General features: G+C 35.2%; 1 protein-coding gene across 2 annotated transcripts in view; it reads left to right on the forward strand.

Annotated features, from left to right (window-relative positions):
• LOC131439346 (amphiphysin) overlaps window positions 1-18,074 on the forward strand; it is a 140,884-nt gene extending 122,810 nt beyond the window's left edge. The window contains exons 6-10 of one of the 2 annotated variants that reach the window (XM_058610253.1): window positions 4,047-4,142; window positions 5,325-5,785; window positions 5,867-6,299; window positions 15,994-16,136; window positions 16,199-18,074. In XM_058610253.1, coding sequence (XP_058466236.1) covers window positions 4,047-4,142; window positions 5,325-5,785; window positions 5,867-6,299; window positions 15,994-16,136; window positions 16,199-16,279 — 1,214 coding nt within the window. In that variant the 3' untranslated portion in view covers window positions 16,280-18,074. The remainder of the gene's footprint in view (window positions 1-4,046; window positions 4,143-5,324; window positions 5,786-5,866; window positions 6,300-15,993; window positions 16,137-16,198) is intronic. The other variant, XM_058610254.1, reaches the window with a different exon arrangement.
• Window positions 18,075-23,830: the final 5,756 nt, after the last annotated feature.

Here is a 23,830-nt window from a genome sequence, read left to right on the forward strand (position 1 = left end):
CGGTGTAGTGTTGTATCCACTATATTTCTTCGGTACCTGCCGAATAGTGAATATGTCATCCGTAGTGACTTGAGCATCAGTATATCAGTAATACCATTTTCGGCGGAAATCGTTTCGCTAAATGGGTTTTTTTACTTAAAGTAAATCCTTCGATTTTTGTCAAACAAACGATATATTAGTTGTTCCTTCTACAGCATAAAAACAGCCTCCTGTAGATATTACATCTGTCTAGGTTTATTCTTTTTGTTTACCCAAAGCTAGGTTATGTTTATTAGTTAAATCTCAGTTTAACTTAGTTAGTTATAAGAATTTTATGAGACTTAACGACATGGCTTTTGGCGAAACGGGTTTCAACAAAAATAATTTCGGTGAAATTAAAATAAAAAAAAACATTTTTTTAATGTTTCCAAAAATTCATGAGACTTGAATTCTGAAATTGATTATTTTTTTCGATGCCAAACGTCTTAGAAATGCATGAATATAGTGTAATCTCGTACAATATATTATTGATAAAATCGAAAATTGAGTGTTAAAAGCGAAAACCGCATGAAAAAACAGCAAAAAAAATACCTCATTGTATATGCCACTTTCGATTACAAACCTGTACAGTATTTTTTTTTACCTACCAGAACGTTCATATCGTTATTGACAAGCTTCGCAACTTGCTGTGCGTCGAGGTCTGGTGATCGTTCCTTCAGAGGATAGGAAGCTTTCTCCACTCTCTTCATAGAATTTCGTCTGGTGAAAGTAATGTCCGTTAATGATGCTGTAGTTGCTGAAACGACCTTATCGTACAAAACTCTGTTGCCCTTTGGAAATTAAATATCTTTACTATTCCACAGGTGGGGTATTTTGCTTTTTGAAGGCAATAAACATCAATACTTTCCAAGTTTTATACAGAGTCAAGTTTTAATCCTTTGGTCTATTGTCACGAGTTTGATCCGTGGTAATGATTTAGTGCCATGATCAACATTGGCGAGTCTGATTCGTCGTAAAAAATGTGTGCAACAAACAGAAACAGTAAAACAACAAACAAAAACAGTAAATCTGTTTCACGCGATACGTAAAAGGGGACAAAGTATAAAATTCAATGTCTTTCCAATGACAAATGATATATGTATGAGAAAGGGTATCGATGACTGTGAATAGTTGTGAATGTTACTGGCTATATACTACATGGAATAAAAAGTCCCGGGCCTAACAAAGAAAAAGAAATTTTTACTGTGAAAACTATTTTATTCTACAGTATAATCTTAATCTAGAGCGATACACTTGACCTATCGGTTCTTCAGCATCTTAATGATTTTTCAAGGCCTTTGAAATAGGCTTCCGTTTTTACAATTACCTCAGCATTTGACGAAAACTACTTTCTCTGGAAAAACCTTTTCAGGTTTGGAAATTGATAATAGTCGCTGAGGGCCAGATCTGGAAAATACGGGGGATGGTGGACCATTCCGTACCGCAAATTATTCAATTTCATCGTTGCTTCTATGCATGAATGCGAAACTCATCTTTTTCCATAGCTTGATGAAAACTAGAACTCGTCTGACACGATCAGCTGTTATTCTAACACTAGTGGACAGACTGTCATAAAATTTGGTATTGGGCCATCTAGAGGTTTGTTCTCAACAATAATATATACGGTTCGAAACTATTCACGTCCTTTCTGTGAGAGGCCCGGGACTTTTCATTCCATGTAGTAGAGATCACAAAAATAGGCAAAATAGAAATAGAACCTCATCTACAGTAGTCATGTTGCTTACGACATGTAAATTCTTCCCATCTTCTGGGTAGCTTAACGCAGGGTGGTAAGTGACCGGGAAAATCGGGAAAACCGGGAAAAAGTCGGGAATTTGGTTTTACCGGGAAAAACCGGAAAAAGTCGGGAATTGTAGTGCAAATCCGGGAAAATTTTACTAGTCCCCATCTTAGTAACGATTTTGAGCATCATGATTTTCCTGATACAACAAATGAAAATGAGCCAACACCTCAGTAATTTTAAATCAATAAGAGCTTTCTTAGTTGCCATCAATAACAGCACAATGAATGCTCATAATGAAAAATAAGGATAATTTGGATACTTCTGGATTTCTATAAAATCTCGACAAATATTGACAGTTTCTCTTTGTTTATTTTCTCTTTATTTATTTTCTTTTTGTTTATTTTCTCTTTCAATTATTACGGCGTATTTCTGTATTTTCCAACATATTTTTAAAAAGCAAATCGAAAGTTGATAGTTTCAGTCGTTATTCTATGCAAAGTGTAAAATAGAAGGATTGCCAATAGGAACGTAATAATCGAAAGAAAGAGGAACTGTCATTTGCACTTAGGACCTTTTCTAGTGTTTTTTTTTTCAAATTTCAGAATAAGTATGCATAATGGATATTTTTTTTAAGAATTTTTAGGAGCCGTGTTTTTAGTTGCCAGCCAATGATTTCCTTAATTTCACCAAAATTTGTCTCAGTTATGTCAAATTGTGACAATACTTGTTTAAAAATCTTGGTATTGATTTCAATAGGATTCACAAAACTCTGAAAGAATATCGTATATGTTGTTAGCAATGACTTCTCGGCCTCATGTGCACTTCGTGCACTGCACAACTGGTCAAATAGGTTCTGTGAGAACTTGTATGCACAGATTCATGAGAGGCTTCAGTGGCTTATGCTTATGGAAGTTGAAAACAAATTGCTGTCTCAGTTGCAACGTCGAAACGGTTCTGATATCATACCATATAAGCAGTGCACAACCCGTAAATTTTTTCACGAGACGCCACTGGTTGTTAGAAGAAATCGGGTTTGCGGGAGGAGTGTTGTGCTTTAGTTCATTCATTTTTAATTTTTAACCTTATACTATACCAGGCTGAAAAAGTATTGGAATACACTAGAGATGGTCAGTTCGCGTACGGTCCAAAAGAACTAATTCTCCTCGTGATTGAGTGAACTGGAGTTCTTTATTGAAGAATGATAGCTCTCTATTCTTCTCAATAGAATTGTCTTTCGAAACGTTTGCTGGTTTGAGGAATCTGGTAGAAGTTCGCGAACTTTGAAAATGGTAGAACACATGCTAAAAGACTTCACTATTATTGAATCTGTTTACTACAAAATATAATTTGTTGCTCTCATATTATTTTCGAAGAAACATACAAAGTTTCAGAAAAACGAAAGAACGGTTCAGTAGAACTGATTCTTTCGGTACAACTATTAAGTTTTCAAGAGTTCTTTGAAATGAACGGTTCTGCCCATTTCTAGAATATACCCCTAACTTGCATAAGTTTTAAGAAGAACTGGTTTTCCAGATAGCCTTTAAAAGACTGATTCAGTGGTAGTCTTGAAAGAGATTGAATAGTTCGAAAAATAATTATTTTAATTTTAATTGTAAGACTTTAAATTGAATTTTCAAATAACTGATGATATTTCTGGAAAACTATAAAACACCACCAATAATCATCGAATATGATGTGAAAGCTGCGCTTAAGAGGATTATTGGAAAAAGCTAGAAGTTTAAGTGAATTGTGTTGATTTTTCAAGAAAATTGCAATAATTTTGATGCTTCATTCCTTCGGGAAATGCAAGACTGATTACTTTCATCACCGTTGGAAAGATATGTTTCTTGTTTCAATCCTATTGTTACATCGAAGTTACTGGCGAAGTAAAAGACAAAGATGGAATACTTTGGGCTAAATTGTACTGTTAGTTCAGAAGATGAACGTTTGGGCAAACTGTGGATGAGAATTTGAATCGTAGTTCCAAGGAGATACCCGAAAAATCTTTATTACTCAACTTTCTATGTTTTTTTGAACATGTTAAAAAACCGGGAATTTTTAGTCTCGCGCGCCAGGAAAACCGGGAAATTGAAATCGCTAATTCACTTGCCACCCTGTGAACGACAGAGCAGTCGACTGACAGCTGGTTGGATTGCTGCCGCTGAAGGATCAAATCATCTATCTAGTATAAGATTTTGTCGTCCTTAAACATATCAAAATATACACTAATAACATTGTTTATCATCTCTATGTTCACCCTTGATTTATTCCCCTTCCATTTCAGCTAACTCAACTCCATCCAGCCAACCGCAGTCCCCAGTGAAAGCGAACTTGTCAATTGTAAATAACATAACCAACGGATCTGCCAATGCAAACGGACGTAAGTAACACTCTCTGCTATTAGACGGCTTTAAGTTCCACATGAACTGGGAACTCGAACAATCGATCACCCTCGGATGTTGTTGTTGTTGTTTTGAGGATGCATTTTTGATTAAAACATACGATTACCATGCAAAATGTTAGCATCAAACAGCAACCATCCTTAAAAGAGCTACGCCCTCGCGGCGATGCCCACTCAATTTGTGTTTTTGTTTGCTGAGCAGTGTATCAGTCGAACTTCCACCAAATTTCATTTACACAATATGCGTATACTTTTTTTTGTTTTCGTTCAAAGCTTTTCAAAATCGGCATTTTCATTGCTTTTGCATTATTTCGAGTATATTTGATTCGTTCACGTTTTTAATCATAGTGGAATGATGAACTGACTCTCATGTGCATCTTTATTATTGTTTCTAAATCAATATCCAAATTAGGTTCATGCCTGGCTGCCCGAAAAGTATGTTGCGTTTTCTGACAATTGAAAATCATCGTGAAAAAAATGTCCCAATGCCATTTCATCAGTTCTAATGTTTTTGCTTGTTACGGGCATCGTTAATTCTAAATTTTCGTTTAGTCTTAGAGCATTGGTTAATTTGCTTTGATATGTCTATTCGTTTTGGTAGTGGGTGTCTTTACTCAGTATTTTTTAAATCAATTTAATCTCTTCTAAATTTTAAATGAATGACCGCTTCCCTGAACTTTGTACACGTTGCACCGAGCTATTATCACATTGAACGAACTCATGAACGATGAGTTAAGGATTTTCAAGACAAAATAATTTAATGGTCTTTTATTTACAACGATTAGACCATACTTAATAATTTATCAATCAGATTATTTCTTCATCCTAGATGTTTCGTCGAGCTTTTTATGTACATTTCCGTTTTTTTTTCAATCTGCTTCTATCGCACTTTTATTCTTTTTGGGTTTCTCTACTTAATCTATATCTATTATCCTTTCTGTATATAATCACGCTAATGAATTGTTGATTTTGGTAATGCTTCTGGTACGCTGTGTAAATATGTAGTTCGTCGTGCTGTGATAAAGATCGTAAGTTAGCTCGATACTGCTTTTACTGATTGTTCACCACTCAAAAGTGATAATCTCGGCAAGCCATCAGAAGCATGTGTGTGACATTATTTTTTTGTGTTTTTCTCTCTTCTTCCCTATTATCTACTTACAGCCGCATCCCCATCGCCATCAATTTCGCCCAGCTCAGATCAGCATCTGGATGATTCGGAACCCTCTTATCAGAACACAGAAGTCGTGAAATCCGCCAGTGCTGCTTTGCGATCATCCCCAACAAATACCACATCCGCCACCACAACCACTAATAATAACAATATCGATGACCCACCGCAACCGTCAGTCGCACCGCCTAAAACGCCTGTTTCGCCGCCCACTAGCGAGAAAGTAACCACCAATGGTACGGATCTCGATCATGATACCAGCAGCCAAACGCAAAATAACACGCCAGCCACTATCGCAGCTGTTTCTACCGCTAGTCAACCGCCTACTACTGCTGCTACTGCTCCTGTTACCCCTGCTGCAGGGGTTGAACTTCAGACTACTTCGACGCGCTCACCATCACCCACAACGCCTACTACTGCTGGCGCTGCTGTTTCGCAATCAAGTAATACTAATGTAAATAAGCCGAATCCTAATGTTGGCAACCCATACGAAACTAATAACTTCCATTTTCAACACAATAACAATCAACAACAGCATCACCATCAACTATCATCATCCGCAACATATCATCATCCTCATACTCACCACAACCACCAACACTACCATCATAACCACGTGAACCAAACGAGCGTCAATGCGGTTGGTCCTTCATCCCTTACGTCGACCTCGTCCACGTCATCCTCGGCGGAACAACATGGCATACCGCACTACGCCACGCTACCTAGCAACCCACCCGGACCGTTGTTGATTGCCAACGGGTCCCATCCAGAGCCCGAACAGCATATCTACGGCAATGTTGCTAACAACACTAGCCATAACAATTTGAATAACATTAATAACAACGTTAGCAAAAACGATAACAGTAATTTTCCCACCGATACTACTACTACTACTACTACTACCCCTACTAGCACTCACCACAACAATAATAACAGTAAATCGGATGAACTCTATGATATCCCCGTTGGTAAGTGTGGTAAATCCGAGTAGATGAAGTGTAAAATCGTAGTTTTGTATTAGTTGTATTTATTGGATGATTATTTTTTAAATCTTGGTTGTGATTATATTAAAGGTTACATTATTTTATTCCAAATGTATTGATTTCGATAAATTTATTGCTTGATTCTTATGCACATTCTTTTTCAAACCAAATAAATGCACATTTCTGTTTATTTCGCACCAAGCTAAGTTTCAGTTTCCCATTTCTGTTTTCACACCGCTGAAAAAAAAAAATAAAAAGAAAATAGTATTTCCTATTCGTCAGTTATTTTATTCTATGTTTTTCTGTTTATTGGTACAAACAGCTGGGTGAAGGAATGGCACATGACTGGTATTCGAATTTTAAAATTTGGCTACCGGTCGATCTTTGTTTCAACTTTACTGCTTGTCCTACATAAATCATCTGTCATCATACCAAACAAATTCATCGAAATCCTATCATAACCCTCCGATATCTCGGCGAATGACCATCAAATGGTTAAATTCGCTAAAAAAATGTGCAAACAAACATTTGATGCAAAATTTTAAAGATAATTCTTCAGACAACTAAACCAGATTAAAGTTTATCAGTATCTAATGAATAACATACGAATGAAAACAAAAATCTTTTAAGACTGGAATCGAACGTAAAACCCTCTTTTCGCTGGAAAATCGATCTGTCAATTGAACTACTGTGGATGTGATGTAACACAACTCAGTAAGCAATCCAATTGTGCCCAGTTCCGTACATGTTCAAACTTGGCAAGTCAATTTCTGAAAATGTCTATTTTTGCTATATCTCCCCTTCTCCATTCTGTTTTTCGTTGATTAATGACATACGTTAAACTAAGTTCGTGACTGATTATATGTAAAACGAACAGAATTGAAACAAAACAATTAAAGGTTTTTTTGGGTCACATTTTCCGATAAAGATAACTGTCATTCCGGTCATCCAACTGTCAAAGTAACTTCTGATGTACTGTTCAGTAATCTTTGACAATTCATCATGGATAGGTTTACAGCAGAACAACGCTTCCAAATTGTGAAAATTCATGTCGAGGTTCAATGGGTTTGTGAATCAACAAAATTAGGTTTTGCACGAACATGATATAACCTCACACAATGAACAGAATGATTTTTTTGACAGTCGACGTGTATTTGTTTACAGTTTAAAAGTTCATCAGAGGTTCATCGTTTGAAGGTAAAAATTACTAGTCGCCTCACACTAAACATTTATATACAGATTTATACATACATCGCTCCTTGATGCTGGAAACACATACAGGGCAATCCTTTTAGTTCTTTTCATCATTTGATTCATCGACAGCTCATTTGTGTCGTCATTGTGCAAAACCTAATTAGGTTTTGCACGATGACGACATAAATGAACTGCCGATGAATCAAGTTCATCTTTGACAGTTGCCGTGTACTTGTTTTGTTTTGCGATTTCAAGTTAAAAATTGAAAAAAATGACGAAAAAGTGCCTGCGAAAAACGTATTCCACAGTGAAAATAACTAAAAAGATTGCCCTGTATGTGTTTCCAGCATCAAGGAGCGATATATGTATGAATCTGTTGAGTGTTAGGCGACTTGCAATTTTTACATTCGAACGATGAACTTCTGATGAACTTTTAAACTGTAAAGAAGTACACGTCGACTGTCAAAAAAAGTTCATTCTGTTTATTTTTGTTAGGTTATGTCATGTTCGTGCAAAACCTAATTGCCATTTTTGGAGCAAGAGCTATTCTCATGAAGTGCGGAGTTCACGCCGATGGCATTAACGGCCCTTATTTCTTTCGAACATCGAGTACATCGATTCTTAAAAGTTTTGTTGCCAACAGGACGTCGCATCATTCCATACTGCGAGCGCATCGATTGATTTATTGAAGACTTCGGTGATCACGTGATTTTTTATCGTGACGTCACAAATAAACAAGAATTCATCTCTGACAGTTCAGCGGTACTGTTTACAAACAAGTTTAAACAAAATCGAGGAACACATCTTGATCAATGATCTTTACACGTCACAACTAGCCATTTTTACTTATTAAATATCTGAAACGAATCGTTAACAAATGTTTTGGAACTCTATTTAGGCGATATGGATCGTGAACGTTCTCATCCGTTTGTCAACAGACAAACAAACAAAAAAGTCTGTTTACAAACAGTACCGCTGAATTTTCAAAATGTGTTCATCCGATTGAGGTTAGCAGTGACGGTGAAAAACCTAATAAATCAAGTTCATCTTTGACAGCTGCCGGAGGTTTGTTTTGTTTCGCGACTGCAAATTAAAAATTGAAAAATGACGAATAAGTGCCTGTTAAATGCGTGTTCCACAGTGAAAAGAACTAAAACGATTGTCCTGAATGTGTTTCCAGCATCAAGTAGGTATATTTGTATAAATCCGTTTATTGTGAGGTGACTTGAAATTTTTAAATTCAAACAGTGAACCTCTGATGAACTTTTAAACCATCGGCGGCTGTCAAAAAAAGTTCATTCTATTCATTTTGTGAGGTTATGTCATGTTCGCAGATCACAAAATTACAATATGGCAATCGTTGTTTCACGCCCTGGTTGTTTCAACTAAAATGTTGTTGATTTAACTAACATACCTGTTGATTTTGTCATAACCATACACACGGAAAATAAAAACTACCTATTATTTGACTTCTTTTTACTTAATTTTGAGTACTTCCTTTCATTCGCTCCTTCAATTGTTGTCAAAATACAAAGAGCAAAACCACCCAACAGCGAGAGTTTCGTTCAATAAGCTAAAATTAAGTAAACCGTATTAACTTGAAATTAAGTCAATACGACTCAACTGTAGAGTAAATATAACTCATCTTTAAGTATTTTTTTGCACGTGTCTTATGAAAACTACCTAGAGCCACTTTACCTAAAATTAGTTTATTGGTGGAATGTACTTAAAATTAGGTTGATTTGCGGTTCCGTGCAGGTAAACTAAATTGTTGTATTTAAATGCTGTCACTTGGCGGAGAACGAAGACAGCAAAACGCAGGACAAAATTTCGCTTCATTTCACCAGAAACGTTTCATAATGAAACTTTTCAATGGCGGTGAATGATTAGCTGTCCCCGGAAGAGACTAGCAGTAAAAAATATTTATTGCAAAAGGCGTCTTAAGTTCAATAATTGGTTGAAACAACTAAGACATTGTTTACTTTCATGCATGCAGGAAACTTTACTGGGATTGTGTCATTGCTCAGTTTCACGAGTGACACCTCATTGAAACGTTTCACTTTTCGTTTACGGTGTAGATCATTGCTCAACTGTAACGTTTCATTGCTCGTTTGTGGTGCATGCCTTTGCTGGGTGTCATCGCTAAACTGCCAGCACGATAAATCAAAATTGACAGTTTAGAAAAAAACAACAATCGATTAGTTATACAAAATTTTAAGCATTAAAATTCAGAAATACATTCTATATTTTAGTTGGCTGGCGTGTCTCAAACATACGACAACTGGTTTGTAAGTAGGACCAGTGCCCTATGCATTGAACCGCCAACCCGGGACTTGAATGGACGCTGATTTCCGATTTCAAAGCATTCCAACAAGCAAGTCTCATCGAGTCATCAAGTTTTTTTTTCTGAGAAGCTTTCAATTTTTTTAGACCTTTCAAGGTTGTTTTAGAAGGTTTGTCAAACGATCAACGTACTGATGAAATATACAATGAACTAAAAGAATTGCTTCGTTTTACCTTATAAGTAATACTTATAAGAAAAAGAGCAAATTGCATTGATGGGGCTCGCTTTGGAATCTACTACCAACGACCCAGTTGCAGAGAATGCTCTATTCTGTTTTCTTAAAGACGCCAACATGTTCCGTGAAATTTAATATCAATCATTTGCTTTGCTCAAGTGAAGGTACGTAGTCCACGGCTCAACTGACGAGCAGAGATGTCTATCTCCTCTGTGTGACGAAGAGCAAGCAAAATTTCTCCCCTCGCACTGACAACTTCAACGAGAGCTCTTCTCTTTCACATTTATACACCACTGTTGTGTAAGTGTGCACGCATCATGAGTGCGTTTGTTTATTTCCTTTTACCTCTTCCACTGAATCGCACCAAAGTGTTAGAGCATTAGCTAATAAATTCTCTGAGGTGGATGCAGATACTTTCACAGAGGTGTACACGCCGGTGAGCACTCTGCTGTATGGTTTTCGTAGATGAAGCGTGGACACGCAAAATCAGCAAAATAAAACAATTTATCGTAAAATTTTCGGTTTTGCTTGCAAATTTTTCATAGCAAGGCAAGATCTACTCTCTATTAATTGAAGTTCACAGAAGTGTTCGCTCACAATCACGCGCCAGTGGTCACTTGGGTGTATTTAGACGAGAGCGCGTGTGAGCGATTCATGCGAAGAGAATGTGTTTCACTCGCGCCAGCTGCTTTAACCACAAGCACACACTCAAATGCTGTCTATTCGACACTGAGAAGAAGTGCGCTTTCCTCTTTGTGCGGTGCTTCGTTTTTTTCATCCTCGGTGTGGCAGAAATCTGACTCTAGCGTTTATCACTCTGGTGAAATGCCATCTCTGCTGACGAGGATGTTTTCCACGGCTACAAAAATCACCAGCTCGGTAACATCAAAATCTACTTGGAATTTCACGAAACATAAATAGTTCAACATCGACCAATATGAAATGTAATTTCAATCACCCCCCGGCGAATGATAGGTTAAAACCGGGCTAAAATAAACAACTAACTAACTACTTTATGTAATGCATTTTTATTGAGGTAGTAAACAACTTAAAGGATGTAGACCATGTTCGATGTACGCTTTACCATACCTAGTCGTGTGTTAGAGCTGTGTCTATCACAAGGCTTAGGGCGGCGAAACTCGAAAGCAGCTTCGAGTCCTGCCTCTGAGCGTATACTTTTCCAAAAAATCATTTTTTCTGTAAGTTTTTCATTCATTTGGTTTCTCCAATATATGTTTCCACTCAGTCATTGTAAAAACTGTACTTAGTTATGGCGACTTTACATCAAACCAACAAAAAATTAATAAATCGTTAAAACAATTTATTTTTTTAGAAACAGTACGTTCGATGTACCAAAAAGCATACAAGAAATGAGCTTTGTTTTTCAAATGATAATTCAAATCAATTCTTTCCTTTCTGAACAATTTCAGTTCTTTCCTTTCTGAACCATTTCAAGTTGGGTGCGAACAATAATAAAGCAATCAATTCAAAGTTTAAAAATGAAAATGAATTAAAATCGAGTGACAATGCCTTTCTCAACTTTCTTGAAGTTAACAAAATAAAATATCGAATGTTGCCTTCTTACAATACTAATGTAATCGAAAACTTGGGAATCGGAATAGAAACCATTCATGGAAACTGTTTTATCAATGGAGCATATTTGCCAATTCAATGCGATTAAAAATTTTAGTAATAGAAGATCTGAATGCAAAGTATGTTCAGTGGAATTGTGCGCAAAAAAACCGGGATGAAAAATTACCTCATAATCAACTCTCTGCTGGTTATTTTCCAGTTTGATTTCCAGATAATCCAACGTGTTTCTCTTCTGAGAGAAACCCTTTGTACAATTGATTTGGTTCTAACAGATCGTAGTCACATTTTTAGTAGTGATGAGTAAAACCGTTCATTTGAAAGAACCGTTCAACCACTGTAGCACTTCTATGCTGTAGTGACAGTTTGCCAAACAAACCAAAACTTGACAGGTCCAATGTGAGGTTTAATGTGGTGATGGGCAAAAACGTTAATTCTGAAAGAACCGTTCAGAACCAGAAATTTCAATCAAAAGAAAGTTCTTCATATGTTTCTGCAAAGATTACACGAGAGCTTAGGTTTAGCAAGCAAAAAAAACCTGTTCTAATCCACCTAGTGGTGTAATGATGCCTTTCTCATATTTTCTTTTTTTTTGCACATTTTACCCCATAACACCGGAAGTTGAATCCAAATAATATTCAGGATTTTTTTTATGGTACCCCAAGAGTTAATGCAAAAAAACGTTACATACACACACATACATACATACATACATACATACACACACACACACACACACACACACACACACACACACACATTTTGCGTACTCGACGAACTGAGTCGAATGGTATATGACACTCGGCCCTCCGGGCCTCGGTTCAAACGTCGGTTTTCACAGTGATTGCATAACCTTTTTATATGAGAAAGGCAAAAACAAATAAAGGTAACTCAAATTAAGTTTCGTGATGTCAAAAGAACTTTTGATCACTCATTATAACCGTTCGCGAACGTTCCACAATCCAGAGCTAGAAATCATATCTTGAATCCCGAAAAACTTGAATTTCCGAATCTTGAAACTCACACTGTTGAAAATTTAACCAAATCAAAATCGAAAGCAAAAAAACTGTTAGTGCAGCAATACTGAAATCTAAATAAGATATAGAATTTGTTGGATTGATAACAAAACTTAATCTCAGTGTAATGTCATTACCAAACAACGAAAAAAAAAAAAACTGGAATGCATAATTAGCTTTTCATTTGCTTTATTACTGACATTACTGAAAACATATTTCCCGGAATAGTATAAATTTAGGCGATATTACCTGTAACAACAATAAAGCGCCCTGATGTGACCACCACGAGGGGACTGGTTTCGAACTTAGGTCATTTGGTTTCGGAACATATTGCGAATGCTGTAAGCTGTGAATTGCAAAATGCAAATTTTCACATTCGATCGAAATATTCCGATGAAAGATCTAATGATCTGATTTTATCTGGATCTAAACATCAGTTTATCGATCCCAGAGAACAGATTACATTTTATATTTTCAAAAAATAATACCGATGGTAGTTGTAGGGTAAGGGCTCCCTATTTCATCTAAGCTCCAACTTCCATCTCATTCCTTCACCTCATAACTGAACATTAATCATATCTTTAAAAGTAACTGAACAAAACTGTGGAAGGTTTTAAAACATTTATTCTAGGTTTTGTCACACTTTCCAATTGAAAAAAATAGTTAAAAAACCTTCAACGATCGCTTTTTTCATTTAAAATAAGCTCACTTTTTGATTTAGTCTGAAGTTTTACAATTCATCATGTTTCTGAATATTTACTAATCGATTCGTCTCAAAACATGATCACTATTTCACATAATTACACCACTATTCAATGTTGGATGACTTTATAGTTAGTAATGTTCACTTTCCACTTGTTTATTCAACAATCAAAGACTTCTGAAATTACCTGATAAGCAATAAAAGCAATGAAAAATATGAGATGGAAATTTGCACTTAATTCACTTAATTGCGCTTTGTTTTCGTCTCATTTCGTATCGCAAGGTTGCCAAGTTTTCTCATAATGTTAAATAACAAAAATTATTTTTTCCTCTTTAAATTATCATCAGCAAGTATTTTTTGGTATCCGTGACATTAGTTTAATTATATCATTGATATTTATATATGAATAAAACTGTTTCGAATTCTAATATTACCAAATAGAGCGTGTTAAATACTAATCAAATAACCATTGTGGCAAATCTAGTAGCACTGGTTTCTTTCCGCTATACGTCTTCCATAACACTGTTAAATGTGTGTGTTTCATCGGCTGTGCACAGAGATGCCAGATATTTTCATAGAAAATATGTATCTGCTCTATCTGTTTTCACTAATAAAATGAATCAAATTCAAATTCAAATCAAAATCAAATTGGTTTCAAATTTTAATGTAAATTTTTATCAGTGTTCATCATCAAACATTAGCACAAAAGATTTCCATTTTAACATGTGATTTGTCCGTTGATTAATAAACTTTTAAAGAAGTACTAATAGATACTCTGAGAGAAAAGTGTAACAGTTTACTTCTCACTTTTTATGAACCTTTACATATCTGTATTAAATTTAGAAAATCTGTAATCTGATTTAACGAACGCGAACGCAAAAATCTATACAATACAGATAAATCTGTATGAATGCCGTCTCTGGTTCTGCATTTTGTTTTTAGAAGGGCTAATGCCTAAATAGTAACAATTCTTTTTTTGTTTTTTTTTTAATTTCTCCAAATAAACTGCAGAGAGTAAAATTTAAATTTGAAACGAAACGTCGAATTGATTCCAAACTGTTTTTTTTATATATCGTGTTTTTTTTTCAAGGAAAATTCTGGCCCTTTTTAAGGAAAATTCTGACATTTTGAACCTGGTTTTTTGGTTTTGATTGCTGTCGCCATTGCTAATTTATGGGATGAATAAAGGACCAACGATAGGATGAATATAAAACCTTTGAGACGAAATTAGGAGCACAGTAGTGAACATATCAGAAGTGTTTTTAGCTGATTTTTTAATTATTATTTTAATTTCCAAGGAATGTGAATCAATTCCCAATGTGGAGTAAGGCGAATTAAGCAGAAAGATGAAAAAATCGTAGTGATTTTGGTGGCTAAATCTGTTTTTTAAAGTAACGTCTTTACAAATGTGATGAAATAGGGAGCCCTTACCCTAAGACATTCCAATACGCTTCTTTAATGTTCTAAGTTATAATGATTGTTTAACCAAGAATAAATCTCACCTCAATTAACCGTTCAGTAAATGATTTCCAGTCCTAAGACAAAATAAAGTAAACTCTTAAAAAGAATACTATGGGGAAACTTTCGGTAAATAGATGAAAAGCAAAGCTCTAGAGTAAGGATCAAATACAACTAAACGAGCTCAGCTCGTTATCTTATAATTTCACAAAAGACCGTGCTGCCAGTAAGCAGAAAGGATTAATAATTTGTAGTTTACATTTGGAGTACACAACAGCTTCAAACAAAGATGATACTAAATTTATTAATTTCATGAGTAAGTATATCAAATTGACTACTGGCGCTCTACAAGCTAATACTGTTGAAAGCACCTGCATTAATCTAGTGTTTGCTAAAACATCTAAGAAGAAAACCTGAGATATATTTCGTACTATTCATATCACAGGACTATTCATCTTTGATTAAGCCAACGGTTTGAAGCAGATTTGCACCTTTATATTAATATTCATCGAGAAATGACTCAAATTGCTGAGCTGAAGTTCACATTTTTTGATAAATGTATTTACTAATATCTCGGCGATTCTGTAAGCATTCAGTATCAACGTCCGCAACTGAATACCTTGCCAATTCACTGTCTTTGGATGATCGGATGAATTTTTGGCATTAAAATGCATTCATCTTCACTGTCAATTAAAAGTTTCAGAAATAGCCGCGTAACCATTTTCTGCCATAATTTTGATCGCTAATAAATCAGTGGTCTGATGATGGATTTATATAATTTAACTACCTATCGATTCGGAAACATTTAACTTAAACATATATGCCAACGTCGTTTCAGTATTTCAATAGCATACAATTGAAAAATTGGTTAGAATCGACCTATGTTTTCACTAACCAATCGCAGCAGGGCAAATCATGTCATCCTATCGATCGTTGATCTGCACCTAGAATTTTTTTAGGGTTAAACCAAAGACAAAATTGATCATATACATTACATAGCTATAAATCATAAAAAGAGTTGCAAAAACGCTCGTATCCTGTCTGTATGGTAATGGTTAAAATCTCAAGTCATCTGCAAATCCCTCATATAAATTATATGCGATATCCTTCATCCAGCTTCATTTAAACGTCGCGGAACCAAATCCACCCCAACTACGAGCAATAATTTACAATTTTTTATTTCAATCCACCTGTTTCAGGCGCTACGACAACCGATCTGCCACCTGGTGTGCTCTACCGGGTGAAGTCTACCTACAAGTATGTCCGGGAGGATGTCGACGAGCTTAGCTTCGAAGTCGGCGACACCATCAACGTGATTGAATATGAGGACCCGGAGGATCAGGTTGGTTTTTGGACAGCATGCTATCGTCGCTGTTTACTTCTAACAAACATTTCTCATTTCAGGAGGAAGGCTGGTTGATGGGTATCAAGGAGGGCACTAACGAAAAAGGCATGTTCCCAGCTAACTTCACCCGGCCACTGTAAATCTGGTCTCAGAATTTTAGTCTTGCAAATGCAATGCGGCGACTGTTGGTTCGATAAGCAACCACGTAACTCCATCACTGAATTTTGGGTATGTCGCGAAACATGACCCACAATTGACCATCAATAATGAAATCGATTAGGTTAACAACGATCGTTTAGAGTTTGATATTTTTTGCCAAGAAAAATCGATTCAATGGAGATTTATGATCCGGCGTGAAATTGATGGTAAACGAACCATTTAAAAAGTAGGATAGCAAAGATCATCTCGGAAACTCGAAAAATTTTATGATATAATTCACAACACTCCGAAGCTAACAACTAAACGTGATTCGTACGATGTGGTAGAAGGTGAAATGACGTGCCTTTCAAATGGTTATTTCAAAAGTATGACATTCGCCGAAAGAAGAAACCCAACGCATGGGAATGAGCCAGATTGTGTCGCCGACTGGAAATAATTTATTCTTTTCCAACACTATTTTGTTCTGTTTGTCTAATCATTAAGTTGTTAACAGTCCACGGTAGAGATAATACAAATATTAATTCTTTTGTTTTGTTTTGTATTGTGAGAATTATATATGGCAGTTCATAATTGGAAATCCCTGTAAATCTTTCTTTACTACATAAGCCAATACTCTTCTGGTCTTCCCAATAATTTACGAAAACGAAAAATTAATCAACCAGCAATACGAAATTTAAAAAAAGAAACCTGTAAATATGATTAAATTTATAAACATCCCGATACAGAAATGCGAATTAAAGCAATAACACACACTTTTGTTCGAATAGTTTTGGATTGCCAAAATCATCCGTGAGTAACAAAAGTCACTCCCTCATATTGCCAACATTTTTGCAACGTAGTACATAATATTATGTAAATAGCCGGATTGAAAGTGAAATCATTGTATAAACAAAGAAATCAAAATCCAATAAAAGCCAAATTTACTTTCGTTATATAATGTTATTTCACAGCACATTATGCGTGTCGATTGACGCAAATACTTTACAAAAGGACTCCATGCCGTAATTGTGTATCCCGGTGCAGACATAACGGCAAAATTGATCGATGCATTTCTATTAGGTGATCAGACGCGACCGAGTCCATTTTAAACGTAATGTAAATGCACATCCCGCACATGAACCCCATAGCGTAGATGCTTAACGGTGTCGTGGCATATCGTGGCTAAATTTAATTTACTATACATATTTCATATTGATTCTCGAATAATTCTTTTCTGTTCAATTTATTCACGTAATGAGAAAGATACCCTTAAACCCCAACTTAATTCCGAAATGCCTAAATCTATCGCATGGTTACATTTCTTCTCAACGGGATCGCCCACTTTGTAGATTGACATATCGAGCGCGAGTTTCATTTTTCGTTTATGTAGAAAGCCGTTTTCCGATTTTCTTCCTCTATTCACCATGCTGTTATCCTATTATTTCCGAAATACTACTGTTTTTATTGTATTTGATGATAATTTTATTCTATTTAACAAACAAAAAGTAAATTAATAACTTAGTTGAATAATGATAGAAAAACAGATGAAATAACGCAACTCTGTTGAAGTTGTGTCGCTGCTAAGCAAAACCGAAAAATCCACAAGCAAAATTTATGCCAATTGAATTTGAGCGAGTCAGAAAAAAATGATTGGAAATAAAAGAAACATCAGGCAAAATATTGTTGAAAGAAAGGAAGATCAAGAGCTAATATATTTCAAATAAAACTATTAATAAATAATAATACGCTAAGTGTAATGATAACAAGAAATAAATGATGGATGAAAATGGTGTACAATTTTGATTGTGTTGAACGGAATAAACATACCGATCGCCAGGGCTTTTTGTGAGGGCACGCGAAGGCACCAAAAGTATAGCCGTGACTCATCTGGACAATTTTAAGCTGATTATACTTATCAATCCGTACATGAGTTTGGTCATCAACTAACCAGAACAACAAACCGGAATAATATTGATAACAATCTCGATTATATCGATCATGTTTTTGGATTTATGGTTAAAGAAAATTATTATTCTGCCGTGGAACCCAACAGTAAGGTTCATAATTGAGAAAAGATTTATGAGTAAAATTTGTTTAAAATTTGGAATCCGCATTTAAGTTTATTACATATATTGTAAACAAAAGTTATTTTACTAGCATGCCCCTTGGAAAAAAGTGACAAAAAAACCCTTCTTAAGTTTAAGCAAGTTCTAGTATTAACATTCAAATCTAATTTGTAATCTTTCCATATTCGATCCCCGATGGAAACGGAAGGATCGAAGCTTTATAATAATGAAATAGAGTCGATTGCGCCTCCGGCTAAGAGCCATGAAATTGCAACATCTACTCGTCAAAGTACGGATAAAATTTCTCAATTTCTCTCTCTGATTCCTGATCTTTAATATTCACGTTAAAACGTTTAATATCGAACGATCTATCGAGTAATCGAATGATCTGATTCATTTTCATTTTAAGCTAGAGTGATTGTTTCAAACCTTTTTCTCCCTTCAACATCAACAATGATCTCTGATTAATATTAAAATAAATTAACCTTGCCAAACGCAAAAAAAAATCATTGCTCCAGTTGATTTTATTGTTGAAATAAATCACCTAATAACGTGCCACTTGAGCCGATTAGTTCTGATTCCTGATTATGTTGAGAAAAAATTTGATTCATTTTATCTGTGGTCTTATTTGTGTAATGATACAACAAAGTTTATTGTTCAAATGAACCGCATCAGTTTTACTTATTATGTTTTATTTTTCAACAATGAATGGATAGAAAAGTTTGTACGCGTTTTAAAAGTGAAATTTTATCTGCATATTTCTTTTTTTTGGAGCTTTTCAACAATCCAAGCGTTTCAACAATCCAAGAATTTAAGTGATTGGAATTGCTTACAAATATATAAATCGAAGAAAAATGTGCCAAAAACAAGCCTTTAAATTATTTCGAAAGAAATCGTTTTCCTTTTAAAAACAAAACAAAAATAATGATTTCAACAAACAAAAGCGTAAGTTGAAACATTAATCATTTTATGTTAATATTTTATCATTTATTTCAACTGCCGAGTTTTTAAATTCAAAAAGTTTTTAAAGGAAAACCGGCAAAAGGTTCGAAAAATGACTAATTTCTTATTAACACATGGATCAATAAGTCCCGAGACTAACAATGGAAACAACATTTTTTTGCAAAATTTTTTTTTATTCATCAACATTATCACCTTTTAGGGTTCCGTTTTTCCAATTTTTTTTTCATCAACTCGTTGCTGTTTTTGTTCCATCGAAAGCAATCGCGGCATCCACTTGGGAAAAACCTTTTTCATGCTCAATTTTTCATGAAGGATAGTAAATACACTTCCATATGATATCTGTGTCATCTCAGCAATCTCACGGAGCTTCACTTTACGATCTTTCATTATAATTTTTGTCACTTCACTCACATTTTCCGGTGTAACGACTTCCTTAGGTCTACCCGAGCGTTCCGCGTCATTTGTGTCGGTACGACCACGTTTAAACTCGGCAAACCACCGACAAATCGTTGCTTTTGATGGACAAGAGTCCGGATAACATTTTTCAATCCATTGTTTCGCTTGCACGGTGTTTTTACCCATTTAAAAACAATGTTTTATCAAAACACGAAACTCGTTTTTTTTTTTCATTTTTTAAATAAACTACAAAACGACTTTACTCCAACCTCGATAACTTAGCTGTTTCTGGTCGGATCCACTTAAAATTTTGACCCGTTTCAAGCAAAGGTTAGTACTCTAGAAAGACGTGGTTACTGGTTTACTACGAGCGTATCGGGACTTATTGATCCATGTGTTATATCTAGCACCACTGCTGCTAGTGGTGATCATATGTTATTGCTTTCTTTTATTATGTTATAACGATTGATCTGAGTTGTTTGATGACTTTACGATAGTTACTCAGTTCAGAATATATATTTTTGAAGTGACAAGCCATGTTCCAGAACTCACTGTACGAAAAATTGATTGAAATTTTTAAATTGATTTTTAATTTAAAGAAAGAAGGAATTTGTAATCTTCGACAATGTTTTAGAAAAATTCAAATCCAATAACTTTGCCAAAGATATAAACTCTCTATCTCTTATAGTTAAGAGGATATAGACACTACTATTTTATGCGAACAAAAACTTAATTTACCTAACAATTTACAACTCGATATTAAACGGGACGAGTAAGTAAACGTTGCTCGAAAATCGATCATTTCTTTTTGTGCTTTACAAGGATCTTGGAACCTTCAACCAGTAGCAACAAAAACAGATAATTGCGTGGTGTAAAGCCTCACACACAGGCACAGGCTTCGGACGACGTGACAATTCATTGGATAAATTCCAAAAACCAGTTCTTTTTAGAATCGTTGAATCATTGTTTGTTATATTGTTTTATTTTCCATTACAATTCTGGAAGCGAAGCAGTAAAAGAAAATACAAATAATAATACCCCTAGGTCTCATATAAACGAATCGTCAATGTTTGGTTCATAGAATGAACTAGTAATAGTCAGTTTTATTCGTATTCACGTCATCCAGTTATGTATGGCTGTAACATTACCCATCCGCCTTTTTTTTCGTTTGGTGAACTAAAAATCACTTACTGAAAATTTTAATAACTGTTTGACAGTTATGTTTCACGAAAATCAGTAATTACCGAAGTTCGATAGTTTGAAGTTAATTTTACCATACGGACGGTATAATTTTATCCTTACTCGGTGACTGTTCCGATTTGCCGTTTAAATTGTGTATTTATTTATAGAATTGTGCAATAAAAACTTGCGTATAATGTATCGTGCGGTAAAAATATCGGTTTGTTCTAATGATTACTGTAAGTTTTCGTCAAAAAATATACCGAACAGTGGAATCAAACTTTAGTGTGTAGCATGAATCTACACTGAAATGAAAATCTTATTTATATTCATTAGATTTGTCATATGAATCATATGCCGAATATAATTCATAGAAATTATATAGAAACTTATAATCTTTATTTAATGTGTACGTCAAATCTAAATGGACGTTATCATAATGAAAGTTATAAAAATATCCCATATAATTTATATAGAAATCCGATGAAAGTCGTGAATCGTACTGCTTGAAGCTGAATAGTTGTGTCCTCGATATTCGTCAACTGCTCCAGACCATTTTTTCAGGAAGTTCCGCATCTCAATGTAATTTTAAATCGCTGAAAAAACAGCTCATCCAACTTCGTTCAAGGATATGCGTTAACGGACCATGAACAGGGCCGGTGAAACATGTTTAGCCCAGGTGGGTAATTTTTCATACTGCGGAGAACGACCCACTATTTTGAAGTATTTCTCTATTCTAATGGAAATGGTATTCATTTCTATATTTATCACTCTGCACTTTAGTCGTTTTTTAAATAAAATATTGATTCTATAAAACTTTTCATGAAACGCATAAATTAAAAGTTTGTAGAGTTTTCGTTACTAAGTTTTAAAATAAAATTTCGCATCTAAGGTATAACCTGGTTTCAAACTCACAGCCAATATTTGTTTTCAATTCAAAGTACCAACCTTCAAAGAACATTTAACATCAATAGCTACGAACACTGAATCTATCGACGTTACTAATTAATTTATGAAAAATGGAAATAACAAATTCCGTGTGTTACTAAAACATTGCTTTTTAAAGGGAAAAAACGCGCAAGCCCAGCTAACATACAGCTTGAGAAATGTTTTCCCCACTAGGATCCATTAAAAATGAAGGTTTGTGGTATTCTGATTTTAAACGTGGCTATATGAAGCAGTCAACCGGAAAAAATCAAGCAAGTTTTGATGAACGTGATGTATGAACGCAAAATCAAAGTTCGTGAGATTAGATATGCTGAGATTAGCGCATGAACTGAAAGTTTTTTTTACGATCTTGTACGAAAATCGTCACCAAACAGATCTTGAACACGGCCGCACATAATCAACATAGCTTGCCGCAATAAAATGGAATGCGTTGGTATGAAACAGTGGACAAAACATAGTGGATCCACATTTTTATCTGGAGTCATACCAGCATTCAGACTGGGAAGGCCATCTGAAAACGTATCAGGTAGCTGGAACAATCATGGCATAAGTTTTTTAGATGTTCGAGGTATAATTAACATCGACTATCTTGAACAGGAAAGTACCATCAAAAGTGATTCACCGTTAACCAAGACAATGCACCGTGCCATAAGTCAATGAAAACAATGAAAAAATAAACGAATTGGGCTGCGATCTGTTTCCTCATCCACCTTGTTCACAATTACCTAGCCCCCAGCGATTGCTTGTCCTTTGCGGATCAGAAAAAGACACGCCGAAGAAAAATATTTGGCTCGAATTTGGAAGCCGATGTTCAGACCAGAGACAAATCATTCTATAAGGATGGCATTGAAAAATTAATAAAGTGCTAGAACGATTGCATGTCATTTGAAGATGGTAATGTTAATGAATAAAAAAATATGCCCTCATACGAAATTCTGTTTTTCTGGTTAGTTCCTGGACTGTTTGAACAATGTATTAGCAACTTTTACTTCTTTTCTGAACCACACAGAGTTCTAGTTTATTCGATGCAGAATCTTGGTTTGTATGAGTGATTTTCTTAAAAGCGAACACACTTATTGAAACGCAGAAATTGGAAACCGTGAACTTGTATGTATTTGTTAGAAGATTTTCGTTACTAACTGAAGTTTCGATCACCAATTATCTGAAATATGATTTTATAGATATAGATTCATCAACTCCAATCGAAGTGTACAAATATTTTTAATTATGTAATGATATGGAAAATAATTAAAAATGATTGAGGTATAGATGCTCAAAACCTGAGCAATGTTTGTACGGTGCTCAGTATTTTGAATTCGCACACCGGTATAGAAAACAAAAACGTTGTCATCCGCCCGATTCTCTCGATCTTCGTCCCTGTCCACCATCTTTATTGGAACTAACAAGTTCTTTTTTTTGTCACTAACTTTTTCATTCTCCTTTCCCCCGTCTCTTCACCATCTCGATGACAACTAATTAGATCTCTGTCGTATTTAGACATATTGTTCCCACACCCACTTTTTACCTCGTTTTCCACAATATTTACTTCTCTTTCATTCTCTTCCGTAACATCACCATCACCAACAACAAAAGACCGCTTCAGTCGATGACCAGGCCGCCGGGTCTTCGTAGCCTGGGGGTGTTTCCCGCGAACCACAGATCTTCTAATATTTTCTATTCCGGCAAAGCTACCAAAAGTTGTTACTTTCTACTTGCAACTGCATTCTTCTTTTGCCGGTTCGGAATGTAAATAGTAAAAGACCTTTGTCAATATTTTCCGGTATCTCAGAGACCCGAGTGATTCGCATTGATGAGATGCTTAAGCTCCTTTGCTGGAAGGGAAAAGTTCAGTTACTAAAAGATTTCTGCCTGCTCAAATGACCCTTGTCACGTCTCACCTTTCTGCGGTATATCTTCACATCCTTTCTCTACCTTGAGAACTAGCATTCTATAATTTTGATTTTATTGATTATTCCGAATTACAATAAAAATATTCTTATT

This window comes from Malaya genurostris, chromosome 3 (assembly GCF_030247185.1).
Source record: "Malaya genurostris strain Urasoe2022 chromosome 3, Malgen_1.1, whole genome shotgun sequence".
NCBI lineage: Eukaryota > Metazoa > Arthropoda > Insecta > Diptera > Culicidae > Malaya > Malaya genurostris.